General features: G+C 40.6%; 1 protein-coding gene and 1 long non-coding RNA gene across 3 annotated transcripts in view; one reads left to right on the top strand and one right to left on the bottom strand.

The window, feature by feature from the left end:
* LOC112932519 (inhibitor of carbonic anhydrase) overlaps window positions 1–16,243 on the bottom strand; it is a 38,228-nt gene extending 21,985 nt beyond the window's left edge. Inside the window, 8 exon segments of the mRNA XM_026015494.2 lie at window positions 503–681; window positions 2,751–2,806; window positions 3,582–3,738; window positions 4,962–5,123; window positions 6,032–6,140; window positions 8,622–8,641; window positions 8,644–8,793; window positions 16,059–16,243. Coding sequence (XP_025871279.2) covers window positions 503–681; window positions 2,751–2,806; window positions 3,582–3,738; window positions 4,962–5,123; window positions 6,032–6,140; window positions 8,622–8,641; window positions 8,644–8,793; window positions 16,059–16,104 — 879 coding nt within the window. The 5' untranslated portion in view covers window positions 16,105–16,243.
* LOC112932521 (uncharacterized) overlaps window positions 1–27,199 on the top strand; it is a 105,277-nt gene that overhangs the window by 74,376 nt on the left and 3,702 nt on the right. For both annotated transcript variants that reach the window (XR_011995265.1, XR_011995266.1), the window contains exons 2-3: window positions 7,571–7,637; window positions 20,501–20,606. This is a non-coding gene — a long non-coding RNA (uncharacterized lncRNA). The remainder of the gene's footprint in view (window positions 1–7,570; window positions 7,638–20,500; window positions 20,607–27,199) is intronic.

Genomic DNA, 27,199 nt, shown 5'->3' with positions numbered 1-27,199 from the left:
GAATCTTCAATGCTAAGCAGAGAGCACCAACAGAGAGGGGCTGGGAAATGAATGAGGATTGGCTAGGAGAGGCTGCTACCAACACCAGACGGAGAGAACACTCATGGCCAGGGAACCTGCCACTGAGGGAAGTCAGGAGGACAGGAACACATGCCAGCAAGGTAATAAGGGAAAACTCCATGGAGGAGGGGTATCTCCCCTACATCCTGAGGACCCCTCTAGAACTGAAAAGGAAAAACAAAGCAATGAGGCACTTCTACGGAGTCTGGTCCATGGAGTCGATGATGCCAGGTAAGGGGTTCATGGCCTCTGTTGTCTATAACATTTTACAGACTGAGTGGCTTTTCAGCAAAGCAAATGATGAGTGGCATGGTTCCTGTCCTATGCCCAAAAGAACTTTCAGAGTGGCTACAATGGAATGTAAGAGAATGCCCCAAATCCAAACAGGGACACCCCCCCCCCCCACTGTTAAGCAGGAGGTGAGGACGGAGGGTGGGAATACCTGGGCCTGGTTGAGAAGCTCCCAGATCAAGTCTTCCTTGCCTCCTATGTTTCGAGCCACGACAGCATGAGAAGGGAAGAGGGCCAGGTGGCACTCCCTGTATTTGTCCACAGACTTCCGGCTGTTGTCCAGGCAGAGCAAATCATAGTGGTCACTGTCAGTCATGTTTGCCAGGTTCTCTGCAGGAGGAAACCCCAAATGAGCCAACTGCAGACAGAGCCATGAGCTGTGGTCCCTGCTTTTCCCTGAATTGCAAACTATTTGACCTTGTTGTAATAACTTTCTAGGCCCAAGATGGAGTGGCTGCTGGCCAGATGCCACATAAGCAAGCCAAAATTTAGATAGTTTTTGTGTCCCTGTCAGTCAGCCAGTCCCCAAACACAAGGCCCACTCTGGGCCCTCTCATCCCATACAAGGTTGACTGTGTGGTCCCAGCCAATCAGAAGCAAGGAACCTCCAAAAGGAACCAACCAACCCATACCTTGATCTTGAACTTCTAGTCTCTGGAACTGTGAGACAATAAATTGCTGTTGCTTAAGCCACCCAGTTTGTGGTACTTTGTGATAGCAGCCCTAGCAAACTCATAGAGGTCTTTGGGGTTCATAAATTCTCATACTGAAAGAGGAGTACAATTAGAGTTCTTGTGAATGGCTTAATTAGGTATGTTGTAGAGAAAACACACTCTACATCTTGATATTGAAAGAAAAAATTTAAAATGATTTAGTAATGTCAGAATTAAATCAAGACTCAATATGATTTAAAAAAAAAAAAAGACTCAATAGGATTTAATAGCTTCAAGAAGACAGAACTTCTCTACATGAATCACTCAGGGGCCCAGTGGTGGTAGCAGCTCCACACCAGTACTCGTTTGCACCCCCAGAAGCCTGATGGATAGTCATAACCTTCTACTTATAAAGCGGTGAGTGATCTTATATATTAGCAGACAAGGGACTTTCAGCAAAAATAAACCATGATGTCCTGGGACAACCTGTTGTTTCCAGAAAGTGAAGATGTCTTCAAATACTTCAGAGTGAGAGTTAGAAGCTGCTGCCCACTGCAGCAACCAGAGGAAATAACAATGACAATTATCCGGAACAACTTGATTCCGGGAGTAGAAACCCACATATGACCCCACTAATTAAATTTACCATAATAAGACAGGCATCAATTCCCAAAATACCAACAAACCGGGTCAGTGTGTGATAATGAAGGGACAGTGAATTGTGAATGGCTGAACAAAGGAACAAACAACACCGAGCTCCTATTTCATGCTAGAGAAAGGCATGAGGTTATAGGGATCTAAGGCCCATGTACAAAGCAAGGACTTAACATTCCCTGAGGTAGCCAACATCAATCTTCAAAAAGAACCTAGCATCCTGAATATACGTCTGCTTTAAACATCCTGAGTGATACAAGTGTATTCTGTATATGATAGAAATATAATTGGTTTTGTTTTATACAAAACAAAACCCAGATCCTATAACTTCAACTTGTCTGAAATTTATGTTGTTTCTTTTTTGTTTCTTTCTGATTAGTTGTTCAAAACTGTTAAAAACGGTTTTTTTAAATATAGAAACAAAAAAGAAATATATTTTTGTCTACAGTAGTAATGCTTTTGCAACACATCTAGTTGTAAATGTGCTAAGAAGTTCTGAAACTGTTATAATAATTTGTGTGTTTGGGGCCAGCCCCGGTGGCGCAGTGGTTTAGCGCTGCCTTCAGCCCAGGCTGTGATCCTGGAGCCCCGGGATCGAGTCCCACATCAGGCTCCCTGCAGGGAGCCTGTGTCTCAGCCTCTCTCTCTGTGTTTCTCATAAATAAATAAAATCTTTAAAAAATAATAATAATAATAATAATTTGTGTGTTTGTTTAAGGTATTTATAGCATTTATTTTATTTTTTTTTTATTTATAGCATTTAGGAACCATATTTACACTGAAGCATTCGGGAGAGTGTGATTACATTTGAAATGGACATTGCAGTGGCTAAGAGAATTATTAAAACCTCTTTCATCTTATTAATTGGTAAATACCATTTAAATGTTCAGAAAATTTGTTTAGTAGATTTACAGACTGCACAAATTGAACACTAAACAAAGTATAGCAGAAATGGGTTTTATACAGAAACTCTCCTATTTCATTAACAGTCTTGTCATTACCCATCTCTAGATGTAGGGAAACTTTCAGGCAAGAGTCAGTTCCTCCGGCCAGGGTATGGCTCACGTGATTCTTCCTCCATCCAGAACTTACCAAACACTGTCACATGCCTTAGGAAGGCCACATCCCCTACACCGTCCTGCAGACACCTGAGGAACAGGACAGCAGTAGTCAGGCCAGTCTCCGTGATTTGGGCTCACCTCTGCCTAGTGCAACCCCTCTGAGGCTCTGCCCTGACCACTGGCTCACAGGGCTTTGCCTACAGTTTCCCGGGCTTCCACGTGTCCTCACAGAGGCCATGGCCCTGAGGGGACTTTATACCTCGACAGCCAACCCGAGTCTGAAGCAAGCAGGAGCTCTGTACCACAACACGGGTAACTCTGGTGAGGAATGATGTGGAGTCACCTTCTATTTCAAAGGTACCCTAAAGTGACTGACTTTTTTTTTTTTTTTCCAATAAAGGCTTAAAGCCTAATATGGAGGATAAAAACTCAGGATAGTCTTGGGTTCCTGGACAGTTTCGTTCTGGTTTTGAGTAGTAGCTTTGTCTCTTATAGACATGCAGAGGTGCCTGCAGGGGGCTGAGACGGAGGTGGGGAGAGGCAGGCACATGACACAGGGAGAAGCTCAGACAGAAAGAAGCAAGCTGGGAGGTCCTGGCCTTTGGCCCAACTGGACGCCCAAGCCTATGTCTATGAATCCCAGAGTCCCAGATACCTTGTTGGTCCAGGAGGGTAGCACACAGACCCTAGGCTCCTCAGGTCGTTAGGAGTGAGGGCAGGCCATGGGAGGCACTCAGGACCCTGGGTTTCACACTGACACCCTAGGTGATCTGAGAAGATCCTATCCACTCCCTGTACATTAGTTTCTCTGTCATCAGGGTGAGGAAGAACGGCAGGGGCAGGGAGGGGGGCCCCCACTCACTTGAAGGCGCCCGAGTAGCCAAAGTACGGTTCCTGGAAAGAGCAGGCACATTTGTCTGTCCCTTCCCCCACACACAGTTGACACAGCCTGGGGAACTCCATCCTGTTTGCACAGGGGACACAGCTGCCGACGAAGAACTGGGCCATTTCTGCTGTGGCTGCTTAACACAGACACAAGGACCTAAGGGCACGAACCAGCAACCTCCAGGTTGCACGTGTGTGTGAGCGAGTGGCCCTAGGTGAGAGCCCACGAGGCTGCACACACTTCCCAGAACTGTCTCAAGGAAGCAGATGTGCAGAGGTGACTGATAGTGCCCATGGCTGAGGAAACAGATGCCCCAAGGTCCCCACTGTTCAGGCATCACCCTAATGCGTGGGCCTGGGGCTCCAGCCCACCAGATGCCTCCTAGCTTGTCCACTCAAGACATGAGGGTGGCTGACCTACACTGAGCTGAGCTGCAATCCCAGTACCACTTGTTAACTCACCGCCATGGAGGCCCTAGGTGTGGTAAGCCGAACTCCAGACACCACAGGACCTCCAACAGTCCCTCCTCACCTCAGAACTCGGTCCCACCCACCCCTCTCCCCTTTGGATCCAGGGGCTGTGGTAGCTTATGGGGATTCGTCTTCCAGGAATCCATGGAAAGGTGTTGGGATAACTTGCCTGGTGGTTGGTAGGGGACATATCAACAGCCACACAGACATCCAGCAGTGTCTGACAGTGAGGCGAGGAAAACCCCAAGAGAGGGCAAACATGGTCAGAGCTGTGGCCCCGGCTATAGTACTCTATCCGGCCCCAGCGGCCCCTTGTCCCTATCACAGGCAAAACGTGAATGCTACAGAGTTGGCAGGCCTCAAAAGTGCAGAAAGACTGGGCCATCATCTTCCAAGGGCTAAAGAGGCACCCTAGGCTCCCTTGGCTCATCATAACTGAACAAGAAGTATCAAAAAAAAAAATCATGCCTCAGGTCCACTCGTCTCTTCTTGCCCCCATCCCAAGCTCTTACCCCAAGCTCTGAGGCCTGCCTTCTGGCGCCTATAATCTCTAGTGAGCCTTCCTGAGAAGCCAGAAGGAAGTTCCCCTTTCTCATGAGCCTCAACCTGGCTCTTGTCGAGCCAAATGGCTGGGATTACAAGTACGTGGTCGTGGGGAGCTCAGAGACCAAGGCAGCTTTGCTGAGAGAAGATTCAGCTGCCAGTTCCCAAGGGTTGCTGCTGCAGCAACCCCAGCTGATCACATTTTACTCAGGGTATCCTCACCCCATCTTGCTGTTTGTGAAACTGGTGTACCTTATACAGTGATTGTATGGCCCCAGTACAATCCAGGTGGGCGACTGGAGTAGGAGTCCTGCCTGAGGGCACCCGGCCTTAGCCAGCTTACCTTCTTCAACAGAGACAGAAGGAAAAAATATCCTAATGGGGATGTTCCATCCAGCAGACCATCCTAGGCCCGGGTGGCAGGACTTCTTGCCTTGGAGCCCTTTCAGCTGGATGTTGCTGTCCTTCTTCACCACGGCCACAGCATAATGGAGGGTTTGTGGATCTGCAAAGAAGCAGAGAGAAAGAAGGGCTAAAGAAAGGTACCACATGGTCACTAACTCATCTTGCAGAGTGTGTGCAATGGGCAGCTTTAGGGGATCCTAGGATCTGTACCATCCCCCAGTGAACAGATAGAAAAGAAAAAAAAAATGCCTTTGATTACCAGGAGGGGGGAAAGTCCCTTTTCAAGGCAATGAACACTGGTGCCTTTCTGTCAGCACCTCTTAGCCAGTGGAGACATGGCACTGGGGGCCACCAGCTACTACAGGGCCTGCAGGGCATGCTCGGGGAGATCTTCAGCTGCCAGTCATTGTGATGTTACTGTTGGCTTTTCTCCCTTCTCTGCTTCTCTGTCTGCAGCCCAGACACAACGGTGAAGATCTTAGAGGAAGGATGCAGGGGGACCCCAGGATCTTGCCAGGGCCCCGCAAGTTGGAGTCCGATTCAGGTGGGCAGGGCTCATGCACACAGTGGTGATACTAATGGATAAAAATGGAGAGGAGGCAAAGCCTTATTCTCCGACTCCCCCCAAACCTCTCATCACAGCATTCACAGACTCCTGCTCTGTAGCACCTGCAGGGGACTCAGCACAGGGGAGAGGCTGTCCAGGTCTGTGTGTCTCCAGAGGCAGGCCTCCCAGGTGTGTCATCCCACTGGGTAGGCGATGAACCCCAGAGAGCACTGCCCCCTCTCATCCAGCAGTACCAAGGGTACTTCCATCAGGATGCACACAGCTCATGGCTTTCCAGGGAGAATCCACATTCCAGGCCTTGTGCGTCAGTGCAGATGACAGCCTCCTTCAATCCAAAGAGCTCGGGCAATTCTCTTCAGGTGTAATGTTGACAGAGACCCCGCCTTCCCCCCATGGCTGCAGTGTCAAACCAGAGACCTGGGGCCCCGGGGAGAACGCACTGTTTTTTGACCCATGGAATTCGGCCACGATGGGCTTCAGGTTGAAGGGGGACAGGCCCGCCTCAAACACCAAACCTGCTTCAACGGTCACAGCATCTGCTTCGTTTGCCTGAAAGAAAAGAGACCAGACCGTGAATGGAGCTCCCAACTCAGCCCTCTGCAGGGATGTTTGACCCATAGATACTTGCATGGGTCAGACCTCCTTCCCTCCCTAGCGTCCACTAAAATGTCACCTCAGTGAGGCTCTCTCCAACCACATCTTAGAACTCCCACCTCATGCATAAATGCTAGACTCCTCTTTGTTTTTTCCTTAGCCCTTATCAACTACCTGACAAACTTTTGTTGTTTATTGCATGGTCTTCCCTTTGGAATGTAAGCTCCACCAAGATGGGTGTGTGTGTGTGTGTGTGTGTGTGTGTGTGTGTGTGTGTGTGTTTTCCTACTACAGGTAGATGTTCAATAAATGTTTGTTGGATAAGTGAGTGGATTGTCGTATATTTCTATCTGTAAGTCATGGTTTGCACTCACAGATCTGGATTCCCTGTTAAGTATCTGTCAGCCCAGCATTCCTTCCTTCTTGTGAGAGGCAGCAACTTCACAGCCTTTTCTCAGAAATGAGATTGGATCATTTCTCAACGCATCATGGAAATCATTTTTTAAATTCATTGATTACTTAATGTTTGAAGTAACTTGACATTATCTGAATTTATGTATTTATTATTCTTTTAGAGATTTTACTTATTTATTCATGAGAGACACACAGGGAGAGGCAGAGACATAGGCAGAGGGAGAAGCAGGCTCCCTCCGGGTAGCCTTACTTGGGGTCTGATCCCAGGACCCCAGGATCATAACCTGGGCCAAGGGCAGAACCTCAACCACTGAGCCACCAAGGGGCCCCAACTTCATCTGAATTTATTATTGCATTTCTATATATTTTCTTCCTTCACAGGATCCCAGGACCCTGTGATCACGACCTGAGCTGATGGCAGAAGCTTAACTAACTGAGCCACCCAGGCATCCCAAGCATTTCTTATAATTTTAATGATATCTTTATCTAGTTTTTATATTATGCTGTTTTGTCACACTTGGTGTGGATATATTTTCATATGCTTAAGGCTTTAAAAAAATTTTGTCAGAGATTTATAATTTTTACATTTCCAAGGTTATCTACCTCTATGATTTATATTGTTATGTCTAATCTGTATTAGTCAAATTCAGTCAAACTGAGATCTTGTTTTGGTGAATGAATTAAACATTTCATTTGATTTTTTTTTTTTTTTTTTTTTTTTTTGCTAAATAGCTACCCAATTGTCCAGTTAAAGAATCTTTTCTCAGCCATTTATTTAGAAAGTTTGCCTTATCATACAAATCTATGTAAATCTACACATATCTTACCTAAACTTAGTAAACCTAGGGCCCTAGTGCCCTAATGTTGGATACTGATCATAGTTGGCATCTGTATCATAGCACGTAGACAACTAGATAGGTGAATGTATATAAAGAAAGCTGTTAATGTGTGTGGATTTTGTTCTCTTCCAGGTCTCTTACATCTACACCAGGACGCTGGTCTTTGTAACACTGCTATTTTAATATTTTATAGTTTCAGGTAGGTCTCAGCCACTCCTTTGCTGCTGATTTTCTTTTTATAATACTATTTATATTCTCATCCATGTGCTTCTTCTTAGGATTTTATAATTATTTAATTGATTCTTTTTAAGAGATTATATTTGGATGAAAATTATGTTAAACTTATTAACTTTTGGAAAATATGCAAGTATATGATATTTAGTCTTCCCATCTAGGAATATGGCATGTTTTAATTTATTAATAAATATTGCTCATTTGTCCTAGACTTTTGTATTATAACAATCTTGCACATCTCTCATATGATTGTTTTTCCTGGAATGTTTATTATATTATAGTATAATATATTATAGTATACTAGAATTATAGTTTATTATTTTAAATGAACATGTGTCACAATTTTAGTGTACTTCCCAGCTAATGACCGTTAAATATGAAAATGACATTGTGATCTGTTTCTTTTGCCAAACTAATTTATTCATTAATAAAGAATTATAGTAGTATTTTTCTTGATCCCACTGTACTTTCCAGGCATGCAATCAACTGTAAATATTGATATTTTGTTTCTTTCTATCTCATAGGCATTTTGTATCTTATATCTTTCCTGGGAAATTCTAAAAACAAATGTAAGTAATAATAGTGATACTTATTGTATCATCATCACTTATTGTACTAAAATACGGTACTTCTTGTTTATTTCTGGCTGTTTATGGATTTCTCTTCCAGTGCAATTCTGGCCTTGCTTTACTGCAGGCATCTTCACTGAATCCTTCTCTATTAGTTGTTTCGTTACTAGTATTGTCTTACTATTAGTGAATGTTGAGCACTTGTATTGTTTTCTACACATAGTCCCTGTACTTTCAAGTCTTCAGCTTACTTCTTTCTCCTATAAAGCATAGTCTAGTTCCCGCAGGAAGAAAACTCTTCTGAAGCAATAGATAATAACAAGCACAGAGAAAAGAAGTATGGATTTTCTTCCACTCTCCTGTAGGCAGCTGTAACTTACCGTAATGGCCTTAATGCACTAAGGGGAGAAGTTCTCTTCACACAGGTGACATGAGGACCATCCTCTGGAAGGACTCTTTTCATATTGTCACTGAAACTGGAGCACTTCCTGGCCTCATGATTTGAGATAGTGCACCACCTCACAGTTTTCCCAGGAACAGCCAGACACAGCCCTAGGGGACAGAGGCCAGAGGTGTGAAGAAAACACAGCACTCATCTTTCTCTGCGGAAAGAAGAGTTTAAAGACAGGTAAAGGTGGGCAGCCTGGGTGGCTCAGTGGTTTAGCACCAACTTCAGCCCAGGGAGTGATCCTGGAGACCCGGGACCGAAGCCCACGTCAGGTTCCCTGCGTGGAGCCTGCTTCTTCCTCTGCCTATGTCTCTGTCTCTGTCGGTGTCTCATGAATAAATAAAAAATCTTAAATAAAAATAAAAATAAAGACAGGTAAAGGGTTGGCTGAGTGGGATAGAGAAAAATTGGGTTGGCTGCATGGCTCACATGAATTCTCAGATCCCATTTCTCTGATTGTGCCTTTCCTCTTAGAGAAAAAAAGCATCTCCCAAAAGTCAAACATAGAATTATATAACCCAGAAATCCCACTCCTCAGTATATATCCCAAAGAATTGGAAAAGGGTACTCAAATACACATACACAAATATTCATAGCAGCACTGTTGCCAATGGTCAAAAAAGGCAGAAAAAAAAACCAAAAGAACCTCAATGGATGAATGGATAAACAAAATACGATATATCCATTCCATGAAATATTATTCTGCCATAAAAAGAATGAAGTCCTATATGCTCCACATTGATGAACCCCAAAAATATGTCAAATGAAAGAAGCCAAATATAAAAAGCTACACATTATATGATTCATCTTACATGAAATATGTAAAATAGGTTAAAAAAAAAAAAAAAGAGAGAGAGACAGAAAACAAACTGGTGGTTTCCAGGGACTGGAAGACAGGAGAATGGGTACTGACTGCTTAATGGGTACAGGTTTTTCTTTGGGGGTGATGAAACTATTTTGGAATTAGAGATAATAGTCGCAAAACACTGTGAGTATATTAGATGCCACTGCATTGTACACTTTTAATTAACTGATCTGACGTTAGTGAACGTCACCTCAGAAAAGAAAAAGAAAAAAGAAACCTATGGGAAGGAATCTTGAGCCTACTGATTTACTCTTTCTTTTGACATTGGGTACTCTGACCTCACATGGTACTATTTGCTGGAGCATTAAAATCAGTGCATGTTTATTTCACTGGCATTTTAAGCTATATTAATAAGTGTAGAGAATATTACAAAGGCAAAATGCTCTTTACAAACCTATAGTACTAATTTGAGCCAAACGTTATTTTAAATAAAATCTAGAAGATGAAAGTTACAACAGTAGCAGCTCCTCATTTTTTATGAGGTCCAGGATATTTGAACTACCCAAGTCTGTTTGACTCCAAAATCTGTACTGCCTTTTAACTGTCCGTAAGTAGGAAATATCAAAAGAAATAGGACAGGAGATGCCAAATTACCTTTGACAGAATTCCATATGAAAGACAGAATGACACATGGAGCCCCTCAACTCTATCTGAAAAAGTCTTTGATAGTAGCAACCCAGGGAAGGGAGAGCAAACTAGGAATGGAACTACAGAGGCCACGTGCCCTTGTGCAGCATAGTTTGGAGTCGATTAGCTTACATTTGCATTTTGAGCCTTTCAAAGCATGTTTACTCTGCTTGCTAAACTAGATTGCTGAAACATTTTGTGCTCAGAAATAAGTGATAGCAGTAGAGACAATACAACTCTATAAATGAAAATAGCTTTGTAAGCAGGCTAAATTATACAAAGAGCTACTGTATCCAACTACATACAGTTTTTTTTGTCTTTTTCAAAGGTATACACTTTTGGGGAAAGCCTTTTTAAAAGCCTATATTTTTAATCACCACCATGCTTATGTCCAAATGATTAAAACTAGTTTCTGCCCTTCTAGTTTCTTTTTTAAGTGTAAAAGAGGCAAAGATAATACTTTCATTATTTCTGTTTAACATAGTCTTAGCCATTTTAATAAGATGCAAAAGAGAAATAAAAGGGATACAGATTGGAAAAGAAGACATAAAATTGTTTTTCTTCACAGATAACATGTTTGTCTATATAGAAAGTTTTAAAGACTCTACAAAAAAGCCACTAGAATAAATAAGTTTAATAAGTTCACAGAGGAAAAAAAAAGAAAGTTCACAGGGTTTGATTTCATATACTAAAATCAATTAAATTTCTATAATACTAAAAAGAAAAAATGTGATGGGATCCCTGGGTGGCGCAGCGGTTTGGCGCCTGCCTTTGGCCCAGGGCACAATCCTGGAGACCCGGGATCGAATCCCACATCGGGCTCCCGGTGCATGGAGCCTGCTTCTCCCTCTGCCTGTGTCTCTGCCTCTCTCTCTCTCTCTGTGACTATCATACATAAAAAAAAAAAAAAAGAAAAAAAAGAAAAAATGTGAAATTAAAATTTTTAAAATACTACTTACAATGGCATCCAAAAAATATGAAACATCTGGGGATAAATTTAATAAATTATTATTATTTTTTATTTTTATTTTTTTAGAGAGAGGGACACATGGAGGATCAGAGGAAGAGGGAGAGAAAGAATCTTAAGTAGGCTCCATGCCCAGGGTGGAGCCCAACATGGGGCTGATCTCACAACCCTAAGATCATGACCTGACCCAAAATCAGGAGTCAGAATCTTTAACTGATGAGCCACCTGGGCACTCAAAATATAACAAATTATTGATAAGACTTGCACAATAAAAACTACAAAATATTCCTAAGATGAATGAAAGAAGACTAAATAAATACATACAGAGTGCTCATAGACTACAAAACTCAACACTCCAGTGAATGTTGCCAATTCTGTGAAACAGAGTAAAGAAAACCTCATTTAAAATATAGCAGGGGGCGCTGGGGTGGCTCAGTTAGTTAAGCATTCAACTCTTGATTTCAGCTCAAGTCATGATCTTGTGGTCCTGAGATCAATCCCCACATAGGGATCTGCACTCAGTGGGGAGTCTGCTTGTCCCTATCCCTCTGCTACTCTCCCCTCCTCAAACAAATAACTAAAATCTTTAAAAATAAAATAAAATAAAATAAGATAAAATAAAATAAAATAAAATAAAATAAAATAAAGCAGGAAGGCTAGAAGTGGCAGTTCCCATACCCTGACTAACACTCCTTGTCAATCGCAAACTCCAATAGGAAGAGAGATACCCTAAATAACAGGAAGAAGCCTATACTTTACTACCCCAGCAGGAGGAAGAAATTTTCTCCTTGCCAGGCAACAGCCCAGTCAATGAGAGACTGTCACAACTCAGCCAATGAAAACACACTACACTCAGAATTCCCAGTTTACTTCATTGGACTTTTTGTTTATTATAGCCTTAACCAACTTCTCCCTTTCTCTCTCTCTCTTTAAAAAAAAAAAAAAATTACCTGTCTTTTGTTCTCTAGTCTTGCCTATGGTTTTGCTGTAGCTTGCATGTCCTGAAATCTAACTTTCTGCTATTCCCAAATAACCCCATTTTTGCTGGTAAAATAATTGACAGGGTTTTTTTTTAGGTTAACACTCCTCAAAATGATCTATAAATTAAATGCAAACTCTACAATATTTCAAGATTAAATGCCCTTTTTATAGTCATTGATAAGCCAATTCAAAAACATATGGACACACAAAATATCTAAATGGCCAAACCAACACTGAAGTAGTATCATAGAGTTGGAGGGCTTATTCTACCTAGAAATCAGGTATTTTATATTTATTTATGTTTATAAGAAATCAGCTTAGGGACCCCTGGGTGGCTCAGTTGAGCATCTGCCTTTGGCTCAGGGAGTGATCCCAGGGTCCTGGGATTGAGTCCCACATCAGGCTCACCACAGGAAGCCTGCTTCTCCCTCTTCCTATGTCTCAGCCTCTCTCTCTGTGTCTCTTGTGAATAAATAAGTAAAGTCTTAAAAAAAAAAAAGAAATCAGCTTATTATAAAGCTACTGTAATCAAGAGAGTGTGATATTGGTACAAGGAGAGACATAGAGCTTAATAAAACAGAACAGAGTCTAGAAATTAAGCTACATTTATAGGGTCAGTAGATTTTCAACAAAGCTACTAAGGTAATTCAGTGGAGAAAGAATATCCTTTTCAAAAACAAGTCCTAGAACAACCGGATATTCATGTGAGAAAAGTGAATCTCATCCTTTACTTCAACCATACACAATAACTACAAATGTAGCATAGACCAAACCACAAAAGCTGAAGCTATAAAACTTCTAAAATAAAACAAAAGACAATATTGCAACTTCGGGGGTTGCCAACTATATTTTTAGAGAGGACACAGAACATACAAATAAAAAAATTAAATTTGTTAATTTGATCAAAATGTAAAACATTTGCTCTTCAGATGATAACATTCAGAAAATGGAAAGCTAAGCCATAAACTTGGAAAAAAATAATTGCAATACATGTGTGACCAAGGACTTGTATCCAGAATATATAAAGAGCTTTTAAATTCAATAATAAGTCAAATAACCCAATTTAAAAATGGGACAAGATTTGAATACATAATTCATAAAAGATATACGAGTAACCAGTAAGAACATAGAAAGATGCTCAACATCATTGTTCATCAAAGAAATGCAAAGCAAAACCATAGTTATATATCATAACATACCTATTAAAATGGTTAAATGTTAAAAGACTGACAATACAAAGTGTGGGTGGGATGTGGAGGAAATGAAATTCTCCTACATTGCTGGCAGGAATGTAAAACAGTACAACTACTCAAAAAAGTTTGGTATTTTCTTAACTAGTAAAGAAAATTTTACTCCTAGAAATTTGCCTGAAAGAAATGAAAACGTATGTCTACCCAAAGACTTGTACCCTAATGTTCACAGCAGCTTTATTCATAATATCCCCAACCTGGAGACAAGCTAAAAATCAGTCAACAAGTGGAGAGGTAAACAAACTATGGTGAAACCATACAATGGAACACGGCTTATCAATAAAAAAAAAATGAACTTTGATATATGCAACAATGTGAATGAGTCTCTAAACGATTGTGCTGAGACCAGACACAACAGACTGTGTACTGTATGATTCCATTTCTGTGAAATGGCAAAACTTACCTATAGTGGCAGAGAGTGGGAATGACTGAAAAGCGGAGTTTGGGAGTGATAAAAATGTTCTGTACCTTGATCGTGGTGGTAGTTACATGGATAGGTATAGTTGTCAAAATTCACTAGACCACATGTATACTTAAAATGAGTGTGTTTTATTATATGTGAATTATACTCCAGTAAAAATTATTTTAAAAAAGAGAGAGACTGCAAGCAGCTAGAGTAGACCAATTCAATAACACTCCATGCCAGCCATGTGACAATTTCAAGAAAGGGTGATCAGCACCCACTCTGGATTTTTCAGATTGATCCTGGTGGTGGTCACATGCTCACTGTGTGGAGAAATCTCTTAAGCTCCAGAGAGGCTGAGGTAGGAGGTGGAGGCCAAAGTGGACACACAGGCTGTCTGGGAACCTTTGGTCCTTGGCTCTTGCAAGGTCTACTAATGACAAACGCCCTTCTTTTGATCTTTTTAATCTTAAACTATTTTGGTTGCATTTCTGTCATTTGCCATCAGAAGAGTTTTTGTCAAAAGAAAACACTGACTTTTGAAGAAAGCACATCCTAGACTCTAGCCTGATCCACATCCAGTGCCCAGTAGGAAGGACTGTGGGCAGTGGAGATGGGGGGAGGCAGGCAGCTCTTGTCTCTGGTTTGTAAATACAGAGCCGATTGGGAAATGAGCTACTGGGTAGTGCCTGGCATTGCCAGGAGAGGAGATTGAGGAAGAAAAAACAACATGCATCCTATCCAGAAGGAACCGGGGAGCAAGCAGGGGGCTTCACTCTGGATTTGCTGGTGGCTGTATTTGGAACACGGCTGTACACTACGTTTCCAGCCTTCCCCAGCCCCAGTAGGGCTCACTCTGTGGCCCTATGTGGCAGCATAGGCCTGGGAGGACCCACCATGGCACGGCTTGCCCTTCCTGCCTTTCCCTCTCATGTTCCCAAGTTAGTCCTCTCCTCAGGTAAGACACCTGACCACTCCAGAAGTTAAGACACCCTGAGGCCAGACAGAACCAGGGCAAGAACCAATAGCTGTTGAACCATGCCGGTTGGTTTTTTGTTTTTGTTTTTTAAAGATTTTATTTATTTATTCATGAGAGACACAGAGAGAGGCAGAGACACAGGCAGAGGGAGAAGCAGGCTCCCAGAGGGGAGCCTGATATGAGACTCGATCCCAGGACCCCAGGATCATGCCCTGAGCCAGAGGCAGACGCTCAACCACTGAGCCACCCAGGTGCCCCTGTGGCGTTTTCCACGTGCATGAGCACATTAACTGTGTACCATTACCTACCTTACCCAGCCAAGAACCCTGGCTCCCCCTACCCAACGCAGGAAGGGGCCCCCTACATTTATGTGCAGGATTTTTACCAGTGATAACTCACCTGTGTCTAGAGCTCTGTCATTAGGTACATTATCTCATTCTACTTTCACAGTGTTGGTTATGAAAAAGCAATTCTTACCCAACCGAGGAGGAAACCAGTTCAGAGAGGTCAAGGGATGGCCCAGAGTCACACCGAACTGGGTGGCAGGGGGATCCTATTCTAGAATGATTACTTTTCCCATACATTCCTCACTGTTGTATGATAAGGATGGGAGATGCTGTACAGTTCAAAGCAGGAAAAACTCTTCTCCTTAGATACCTGACAGGTCAAGCATACCTGACATTAAGCCCCTCCCCCACCTAATACCAACACAGAGCGAGGAGCCCTTGGGGAAAATCCCTTCCCTCTTCTAATCCTGTTTCCTTGGCTGTGAACAGGATCAGTAGCTTCCAGGCCAAGTGTCATAAATCTTGTCAGCAATGGGCTAATAAGTATTTTTGGCTTTGTGGGCTATGCGGTCTCGGTAGCAATGACTCAGTTCTGTCCCCAAAGTGGGAAAGCAACCACAGACGATACTTACCTGAATAAGCATGATTGTGTTCCAATAAAATTTTATTTATGGATACTGACATTTTAAATTCCTGTAATTTTCATGTGTCAAAACAGTCGTTCTTTTTATTTCCTTTCAACCATTTAGAGATGTAAAAATCATCTTTTGCTCATCCAGCTGCACATCAGGCGGGCAAGCTGGATCCGGCCCCCTGCTGTAGGCTACAGAAGTTTGTCAGGTGCGTGTCTACACCACAAGCAGAAGCATTTTGGGACCAGCCAGGTGCTGGGTTGCTTCTGGACCCCTTAGACCCAGGCTGTGCAGGGTCCCGCTGCGGCCGACCCTCCGCTGACACCCAGTCCAGGTCCTGAAGGGCAAGACCCCACCGGGCTCCCAGTGCGCACTCACCCAGGGTCCCCGCACACAGCAGGGCGCAGATGGGGAGCCTCATCATCGCGGCGGCCACCGGACACTGACACAGCTCCCGGCGCCTAGGCAGGCTCTGCGCGCCCCGGGGGGTGGGTGGGTGGCGGATCCGCCTACTAACGGGGTAGCCCTTTGGGCGGGTCACCCTTGCCACACCTCCGACCTCTCCCGGGCCCTCCAGGGCGCTGCAGGGCGGCAAGTCTGCGAGCTATGCTGCCGCCGGCCCGCGGCCGCCCCCTGGGGCCCGGCCGGGAGCTGCGCGGCTGCACCTCTGCTCCCGGGATGCGGGGTCGGAGGGCCACAGGTGGGAGCGGAAGCCACCTGGGAGCCCGCGGGACTGACCGCCTAGAACAGAAGTCCCCTGATCTTCACCCAGCCCAAGCAGCTTAGATGTTTGGAAAACACAGACTCCAGAGGAATGGGGTGGGGGGCAGTCTACAGGGTGAAACTTGGGGACTCTTCCCCCAAGAAAGCATGTGTGCACGTACACACAATGTTTTGCACACAGTTTTCAGGGATCCTCAGACTCTACCCCCTAAAGCACCTCGGTTGCCCACTCCGACTCCCTCCCGGAAGCCCTCTACCACCCCCACCACCCCCACCCCCGCCCAAAAGACAGGGTTTCCTATAACCCTCTGCCGAAGGCTTAAAGTCGGGTGAAATGCTGAACCCCAGAGGGCTGCTTCTGCTTGGTCCTGCGGCCTGCAGCCCAGTCCTTCTGAAGTCTGTGAGCTCCGCCTGGGGAAAATTTAAAGTTTTAACAACTTTTGTTTAAGTACAGTAAACATACCTAAACCTTCACACACCCTAAGTGTACAACTTGATGAATTATCGCCAGGTGAACATAGCCTTATAACCAGCACCCGCATCATGGAACAGAACATCAACAAGGCAGGGATGGCCCCCCGGTTCCTTCTTCCACTTGCCTCCCATCTCCCCCCACAAAGATATACTTTACCTTGACTTCTTTTTTTTTTTTTTTTTTTTATTTATTTATGATAGTCACACACAGAGAGAGAGAGAGGCAGAGACACAGGCAGAGGGAGAAGCAGGCTCCATGCACCGGGAGCCCGATGTGGGATTCGATCCCGGGTCTCCAGGATCGCGCCCTGGGCCAAAGACAGGCGCTAAACCGCTGCGCCACCCAGGGATCCCTTTACCTTGACTTCTAACAACGAAGATGAACTCGGTGGATTTTTTAATGTGATAGAGATGGAATCACACAATACATACAATTTTGTGTCTGGCTTCTTTCACTCAAGGTTGTATTTGTGAGATTCCTCTATGATGTTGTGTATAGCTGTCCTTCACGAGTTCTTGGTGTTGCACATTATCCTGTACTTTAATCGTGCCTGTTGGTAATTGTAGTTTCTTGTTTGGGCTCTTCTAAAGAGCCAGTGAGTGCTGCAATGAACATTCTAGCACATGTCTTTTAGACATGTAGGTATGCATTTCTGCAGGATATTTCTGGGAAGAGTAATTGCTTGGTCATAAAGTAGAAGTATGTCTGACTTTAATATATACTGCCAAACAGTTTTCCAAAATGAAACCAATTTACACTCCCAAGAGTATGAGATTTTGGTTGCTCCACATTTTTAATATTTTAATGGGAATGTTACTGGTTTTGCACTGTAATTTTGAGTTTCTCTAATGATTAATGAGATTGAGCATCTTTTTATAAGCATATTGGCTATTTGGGTGCCCTCTTGTATAAAGTATTGGTTCAAGTCTTTTGCACTAAATACATTTTAAATAGACTTTCCTTGAATTAAGTTTGGGGACTGGCAATACAATTAGTCAGACTATGAACCGAGGCTTGTGTAATAAAGCATCCTCAGAATTGGGCCTTAAGAACGTAAAACTGGGGCACCTGGGGGCTCAGTGGTTGAGTGTCTGCCTTTGGCTCAGGTCATGATCCAAGGGTCCTGGAATCAAGTCCCACAGCAGGCTCCCTGTGCCTATATCTCCCTCTGCCTGTCTCTCCCTCTCTCTGTGTCTCTCATGAATAAATAAAACTTTTTAAAAAGTGTACACTGGCATTATGTTTATAAAAATGTGCATACTTTAATTAAAAATACTTTATTGCTAAAAAATGCTAGCCATCACCTGAACTTTTAGTGAGTCCTAATCACTGATCCTATATGACTGTAACAAATATGACAATAAAGAAAAAGTCTGAAATATTGTGAGAATTGCCAAAATGACACACAGAGACCCATTGCAAGCAAATGCTGTTGGAGAAAATAGTACCTATTTGCTTTTTTGACGTAGAATTGTCACAAACCTTCAGTTTGTAAAATAAGACATACAGTATCTGCAAAATACAATAAAGCAAGGTGCAATAAAATGAGGCATGCCTTTATTACAATTCTCATTGCTCTGTGGTATTTCAATGGTGAATATATCATTGAGTACTGGTGGAAATTTGGTTGTTGTTTTCTTTTTTTCCAATTTAAGGCTATTACGGAGTAATAACTGCTATAACAATTCTTGTACCTGTCTGTTGGTGAACATGTGTATGCGTTTCTAATGATATATAAACAGGATGCAATTGCTGAATTACAGGGCACACCTATATTCTGCTTTTAATATCTGCATTTTTTGACGTGGTTGTACAACTTCCACTCCCCCTCTACTTCCAACAGTGTATGAAAGTGCCAGTTGCCCCATATCCTTGTTAATATTCAGTTTGGGATGAAATATAAATTTAAATTTTATTTAAATTTTAGCTATTCTGAAGCACATGAAGTTCATTATCAATATTGTTTTAATATTAATTACCCTGATAACTAATAAAGATGAATACTTCTTAATGTTTATTGGTAAATTAGATATCTTCTTTTGTGATGTGCCCATTTTCCTATTGGATTGTTTGCTTATTTTTTATTGAGTTGTAGTAGTTCTTTATATATTATAGCTACGAGAACTTTGTTGGATGTATTTCAAATATTTTCTCACATTTTGTGGCTTGCCTTTCACTCTCTTAATGGTGTCTTTTGGTGTCTTTGTCTTTAAATATTTCTGAATCCAATTTCAACATATTCCTTTATGTTTAGCACTTCTTGTATACTGTTTAAAAAATCTTTGCCTGTACCAAGTTCATGAAAATGTTTCCTTCTGAAAGCTTCATAGTTTTTACCCCTCATATTTAGATCTAGAATCCACCTGGAACTGATTTTTTTTTTTTTTTATCCATAGACATTTATTTTCCATTCATCTTAGAAAGAAATTAGATTAAAAGAAGTAGATAATTTCTTATTGTGCCTTTTTTTTTTTTAAGATTTCATTTATTTATTCATGAGAGACAGAGAGAGAGAGAGAGAGGCAGAGACACAGGCAGAGGGAGAAGCAGGCTCCATGCAGGAAGCCTGACTCGAGACTCGATCCCGGGACTCCAGGATCACACCCTGGACTGAAGGCAGCGTTAAACCGCTGAGCCACCTGGGCTGCCCAGACTTTTTTTTTTTTTTTTTTTGCTTCAAATAGTCACTCATTAGGTCTCCTCAAATTTAACAAATGATTTATAAGCCCTTTAATTTGTGCTATAAAACTGTAGTTATAAACTAAATAGCTTGGTGAGCTAGCATAATGTCATAGAAGAAAAAACTAAGCCACATAGCCTAGATGTTTTTTTGGAATTGATGTTTGTAAATGGTGTGAGACAGGAGCCTATATTCATTTTTTCTCTCATGTATATGTCCAATGGACCCAGCACCATTACCAGAAAGCTGATTTCTTTCTCACTGTACTTTAGTACAAGTTTTTTTTATAAATCAGGCAATTGTGTATGTGTTTCAGAACTCTCTAATTTGTTCATTGATCAATCCTTCCACTTATATCTCACTGTCTCAATTTCTATAGCTTTATTAAATCTTGATATCTCATAATGTAAGTCCTTTGTTCTTCTTCAGGATGGATTGGGTTTCATTGTTGTTATTGTTTTGGTTTTTGGAGTTCCAAGTAAATTTTAGAATTGACATGTCAATTTCCAGAAACAAACAAACAAACAAAAAAACCTGCAGAGATTCTATTGAACTATACAAAAATATAGATCAATTTGGAGGGATTTGACTTCTCCACAATATTAAGCCTTGCAATTCATGAATATGGCATATCCCTGCAATTATTTAGGCCTTCTTTACTAGCTCTTCTCTTGATAACATTTTATAGTGTTCAGTTTAGAGTCCTTGAACATCCTTACTATATTTGTTCCCAGTTATCAACTGGTTTTGGGTGATATTATAAATAGGACCATGATTTCAGTTTCCCATTTGTTTGTTGCTGGAATATGAAAAAACCAACTTCTTTTTATATTGATCTTGAGTCTAATGACTGTACTGTTATTAATTATAAATTATTCTTTTGGATTTTCTGTGTATATCCTGGTGCCTTTGTGAATAATGTTTTTGTTTCCTTTTTTTCAGTTCTTATAATTTTTTTTCTTCATTTACTGCACTGACTAGAAGTTCCAGTACATCACTCCATAGAAGTAGTGAATGAGGAAGAAAGTTTTCAATAATTCACCATGAGGTAAAATGTTTGCTGGTGTTTTGTTTTGTTTTAGGTATTATTTACCGGATTAAAGAAGCTCCTTTTCTTCCTGGTTTGGTTAATTTTTTTCCTTAAATCATGAATGGGTGCTGAATTTTTATCAAGTTTTTTTCTGTACCTATGGAGATTATCACATGATTTCTCCTCCTTTTCCTGTTGATGTGATGAACTACTCCAACTGTTAAATGTTAAACCACTATTACATTCCTGGAATAAACCCCACTTGATTGTTATGTATAACGCTTTTAATATACCTCTAAATTTGAATTTCCAACATTTTGTTAGGATATTTTGCATCTCTCTTATCTTTTTTCATGAGAGAAATTATTCTTCAATTTTACTCTTATTTTAATATCCCATAAGCTTGGCTTTAAAGTTATGTTAGCTCATAAAATAAATTGGAAAATGTCACTTTTCTTATTGTCTTATGCAATGTCACATTGCATAAGAGTAATGTTATTTTCTTCTTAAATCTTTGGAACAGTCCACCAGTGAAGCCACTCATCTCTAGAGTTTTATTAGTAGAAAGGTTTTCAATTACAGATTAAATTTCAGTAATGCCTAGAAGAATGTTCAGATTTTCTATTTCTTCAAGTTTTTTCAAGTATTGGTAATTTTGCTTTTCAAAAAATGTCTCCAATTCATCTAAATTTCCAACTTATTGATGTAAAGTTTTCTCAATATTATCTTTATGCTTTTTTAATGTTTATCACAAAGAATATATAAAGGGTACAGATAAGCAGGCAGATGATGAGGCTCATAGGTGAGGTCTGAAAGGGTCTAGAAACTTCTGTCCTTGAGGAATTGGAGTGTATCACCTTCTCAGCACATACATGCATTCACCAACCTGAAAACTCAAACATTTTTAATGTGGGGAGATTTTTGCTACAATCCTCTTTTTCATTGCTGATATTGGTAATTCTTATTTTCTCCTTTTTCTTGATTCTTACTGCCAAGGTTTTATCTATTTTATTAATCTTCGTGAAGAGCCAACTTTTTGTTTTGTTGATTTTCTTCATTGTAAATGCATTTGTTATTTCATTAATTTTCATTATCTTGATTTTCTTTTGGTTTTGTTCTTTTTCTAGTTTTTATGAAAGGAAGTTAAAAACATTGATTTTCAGGCTCTCTTCCATTCCAATATATGCATCAAAGGCTATAAATATCCCTATAAGCACTCTTTTTCTGGATATATCTTTATGATTATCCAAAATATTTTAAAAATACATATTCTAATTCAATATAGATTCTAATTTTCGTTGTGGTTTCTTACTGGACTCATAATTTATTTAGAAGTGTATTGCCTGATTTCCAGTGTTTATAATTTCCAAGCTAACTTTTGTTGTTTATGTCTAGTGTAGTTCCATTATAGTAAAATAACATGTTCTGAATTAAGTTATCTTTTGAAATGTATTGAAGATTGTTTGATGGCCCAGATTACAGTCACTTTTTATTGTTTAGTGTGCATTTAAAAATAATAAGTATTCTATAGTTGTTGGGAAAAGTGTACTTGTATATATAATATATAAACATTTATATGTAATTTATAGTACATATAAAGCATTTTCATAAATACATTATGTATGTATATATATGACAATTGTGTTGTTTCCTTTTTGATTTTTTTAATCTGATTTTTCTTTAAGATTTTATTTATTTATTCATGAGAGACAGAGAGAGAGAGAGAGGGAAGCCGGAGTGGCTCAGCGGTTTAGCGCCTGCCTTTGGCCCAGGGCTGATCCTGGAGACCCGGGATCGAGTCCCACGTCGGGCTTCCTGCATGGAGCCTGCTTCTCCCTCTGCCTGTCTCTCTCTCTCTCTCTCTCTCTCTGTGTGACTATCATAAATAAATAAAAAATTTAAATTAAAAAAAAAAAGAGAGAGAGAGAGGCAGAGACACAGGCAGAGGGAGAAGCAGGCTCCATGCAGGGAGCCCGACGTGGGACTCGATCTTGGGGCTCCAGGATCAGGCCCTGGGCCGAAGGCAGGCGCTAAACCGCTGAGCCACTCCGGCTTCCCTAAAATTTTATTTTTGAGTGCATACCTATTTGGAATTGTGGTATCTTCCTGGTGGGTTAGTCCTTTTATACTTACGATCATTATGAAAAGCCTCTTTTTATCTCTAGTAATGTTTCTGCCTTAAAGTATCATCTAATATTGGTATTAGTTACACTAGCTTTCTTTTAGCTATTGTATGCATGGCATATATTCTAATCCTTTTGTGTTCAGTGTTGTGTCCTTATATTTAAAGAGTGTCTTCTATAAATAGTAAATATTTTTAAAATTCCACCTGACAATCTTAGACTTTATTTGGCATACATAATTTGTTGGTATTTAATGTAATTACAGATATATTATTATCTAGACCTTACTATTTGTTTTCTATTTGGCTAACCTGATTTATGTTCTTTATTTTCTTTTACTTTTTAAAAGATCTTATTTATTTGAGAGAGAGACATAGAGAGTAGGGGTGGGGTGTGGGGGCTTCTGGGGCAGAGGCTGAAGGAGAAACAGACTCTCTGCTGAGAGAGCCCAATTTGGGGCCTGATTCCAGGACCCTGAGATCATGACCTGAGCCCAAGGCAGCTGCTTAACCGACTGAACCACCCAATCACTCCTAATTAATTTTTAAATTACCCCATCTTTTCCTCTCTTATTCACTTGTTAGTTACACATTATTTTCCTATTCTTTTGTAAATACCCAATAGATTACAATATTTATTATAGTGTAAGGAACATTATTACTCCTTTAACTTCCTTGCTAATCCTAGGAACTTCATAAAATTTAAGTTCAATTACTCCCTTTTGTCTGTTGTGTTGTTATGTACTTTTAATTACATTTATAGTTTAGAATGTCATAATATCAATGTCAATATTTACAAATATCGTCAATATTTATTTATATTTCACCACATATTTACTCTCTTTATTCATTCCCTCCTCAATTTCTGTGTTTCCATTTGGGATCATTTTCATTCTGTCTAAATAATTTCTTTCCCTTAGTACAAATCTTCTGGCAAAGAAGTTTCTCAGGATTTTGAGTATTTTTAACTAATAGCTTTGTAAGATTTTTCCCCACTGAGTATGTTTCACTCTGTTATTTTCTTCTACAAATTCAATAATGTCACTTTACGGTTTTCTTTTACCCATAATTCCTGTTGAGAAGTCAACCAAAGTCAACAGTTGTTCCTTTGAAGGTAACAAGTCTTTTTTCTCTGGCTGCTTTAAAATAGCCTCCTTATCTTCTTTATACTCTTTGGTTTGACTATGCTATGCCTAATTATGATTTTACCCTAGTTGTGGGCTGTTTTACAGCACTTTTGGAAAATTCTCATTGTTTAAATATTCTTTCTGCTTGTTTTCTGTTGCTTTTTTGCTTCTATAATTGTATATTAATGTTTTAAAACTACACACATGTATCATGCTTTTTCTCTATATTTCCATTTTTTTATTCTCACCGTGCTCAGTTGGATATTTTATACTGACCTGCCTTTCAGTTTACTAATCCTCTCTTCTGTGTATCTATTGTGCTGTTAAATCCATCTATCGAGAAATTGCCATCAATTATTGCCTTTTTGTGTAAAATCACATAGATTGTTTTTTGCAGTAAGAAAATCTTTTTGCCATTTACAAGGTTATTTCTGAGTTGCAAAAATTCTTTCCATATTTTTGTAATTTCTGTATTTTGCCACACAATTTTGGCTGCTCCAATCAGACAGATTGAAAGCATGAAGACACTTTTTCTTGCATCCATAATGGAATAACTTCCTGCCTCTTTCACTTCTAGAATTTCCACTTGATTTCTTCTTCATAGATTTTAGTTCTCCAATGGAATTCTCCATCTCTTCCATTATTTTCACCATCTTTTCCTCTGTTGTCACCAAATTTTTCTTTTTTTTTTTTTTTGCCCTATTTATCATAGTTTTTAAAGGTCCATGTCTGCCTACTAACTACAATATCTGGATTACTTGTAGATGTATTTATATTGTGTGTTTTTCTGTTAGTTTCTTAATTCACTTGGCATGCCTTTTAATTTTTGCTGGAATAACTAGACATGTTCCTAAGTTTTTTTTAGAGGCTCCAGATGATATACCATCATTTCCAAAGTGTATTCACTCCTTTATCCTGCTAAGAAGATAGAATGAGGACTGATCACTTTCAACCAGTCGAGGCTGGGCTGAATCAAGACTAGGTGGTTGCTTCCAATTGAAAGCCTGGTATGGTAGGCAGAAAAATGGCCTCCCAGAGATATCCATGTCCTAACCTCATAAACTGTGAATATGTTACATGGCAAGGGAAGATGAAAGTTGTAGATATAGAATTAAAATTGCTAATCAGGCGACTTCAGGATAAAGTGATTAGCCTGGATTATCTAGCTGGGTGGGCCACTGTAATCACAAGGTCTTTTAACTGTGGAAGAGAGAAGGGAAGAGTTGGTGTCTGAGTGAGGCAATGTAAGAAAGACTCTGCCATCGCTGGCTTTGAAGATGGAAGGGAATGGAGCCATGAGCCAAGAAATGTAACTCCACTGCTGGAAAAGGCAAGAAAATGGATTCTCCTGTCAAGCCTTTAGAAACACAGCCCTGCTGACACCTTGGTTTTAGCCAATGAGACCCACTTCAGAATTCTGACCTACATAACTATAATAAACATGTTATTTTAAGCCACTAAATTTGTGGCAATGGTTACAGCAGCAATAAGAAATTAACCTGGTGGATTCTTTAGGCCCACTCTAAGGTGTGGGGTTGTTTTCTTTGCCTCCTGTTCCATGAAGCTTCAATTTGTGCCAATATCTTAAGGGGAAAACTGGTCAGTTGTCAGCTCTCTGCACCTCCTTTCTTAATGGGATTTTTCCTCTATTTCTGTTTCTCCAGCCCGGAGACTGCCATAAATTCTGCCAGCAGTGGCCCTCTGCTCAGACAAATCCAGATACCTCTTGCTTTGTGCCCAGAAGTGGCAAATTCCCCTGAAGAAATGTGTTGTATAATGTCATCTCACCCCTCTGTTATCCCCTCCCTTTTCTATAAATTTGGCACCTCTAAGTTTCTAAAGCTCTTAAGCAGATGTTTTATGGTGCTTTATTCACACCTTCTAGATACACTCAACAAGAGAACAATTCCTGCATAAGCTACTTCTTCATAAAAGAGGCACAAGTGAAAACTATGTTAGCTGCTAATTTTTCATCTTTATTTTTTAAAACTCTAGTGTATTATTACTGGATTAGTGAGTTTTATGGATTATTGTGCTCATTTATAACTGCTCCAGCTCTTCCTTCATTTATCCATATCTTTGAAAGGAAATAGGGTCTATTATAAGAGCAAACATCACATTTTTGTTGTTCAACATACTAATCCTAAGTTTGGAAAACAGTGCCTGGGAGGGCACCCGGATGGTTCAGTCAGCTAAGCATCTGATTTTGGCTGAGGTCATGGTTTCAGGGTCCTAAGATCAAGCCCTGCATCAGGCTTCTCACTCAGCAGGGAGTCTGCTTGGCCTTCTGCTCCTCCACCGGCTTGTACTCTCTCTCTCTCAAATAAATGAAAAAGAAAGAAGAAAGAAAGAAGGAAAGGAAGGAAGGAAGGAAGGAAGGAAGGAAGGAAGGAAAGAAGGAAGGAAGGAAGGAAGGAAGGAAGGAAGGAAGGAAGGAAGGAAGAAAGAGAGAGAGAAAGAGAGAGAGAGAGAAAGAAAGAAAGAAAGAAAGAAAGAAAGAAAGAAAGAAAGAAAGAAAGAAAGAAAGAAGAAAGAAAATAGTGCCTGGTATTATATAGGGCTAAAAAAAATTATCAAATAGATGAATAAATGCACATAAATGGTTGTCTTAAAAGTGGATTGATGGCAGGCAGCCCAGGTAGCTTAGCAGTTTAGCCCCGCCTTCAGCCCAGGGTGTGATCCCGGAGACTCAGGGAGTCCCACGTTGGGCTCCCCTGCATGGAGCCTGCTTCTCCCTCTGCCTGTGTCTCTGCCCCTCTCCCTCCCTCTCTCTCTCTCTCTCTCTCTCTGTGTGTGTGTGTCTCTTATGAATAAATAAATAAAATCTTTAAAAAAAAAAGTGGATTGAGCAATCTTCTCTACAGGCCTGTGGACAAAAACCAAATAGGGTTAAGAGGTGAACATTTCTCCTAAGGTTAATGATCTACCTAAAGCTAACACAGCCTGTATCCAATAGGGCAGAGATGCCCTCTGACCTCTGAGTGGAGCAAACTCTGAAAATGTTATGTACAGGAACAAAGTCATACTGCAAAGGAGGAACATCCAAAGTGCTAAAGCCATCTCTGTTTCTTTGGCACAACTCTCACAATAGTAGAGCAGAAGGTTAGAAAATTATATTGTGGAAAATAATTTCAAGACTTCATGATGGGCTTTGGAAAATTAGGAATTTCTAAATTTATCATTGACTGTGTACCAGGTGCTGAAATAAGCGCTTTCCAAATATTAATTTATAGTAACTCTATGAGTAGATGCTATTATTATTCCTATTTCATACACGGGAAAGAGAAGCACAGAGAAATTAAGTAACTTGCTTAAGGTCAGTACCTGTTAGAGCCAGCATTCAAACTAGGCAGCCCACTTCC

This window comes from Vulpes vulpes, chromosome 11, assembly GCF_048418805.1.
Source record: "Vulpes vulpes isolate BD-2025 chromosome 11, VulVul3, whole genome shotgun sequence".
Lineage (NCBI taxonomy): Eukaryota > Metazoa > Chordata > Mammalia > Carnivora > Canidae > Vulpes > Vulpes vulpes.
This window is presented reverse-complemented; position numbering and strand designations above follow the sequence as displayed.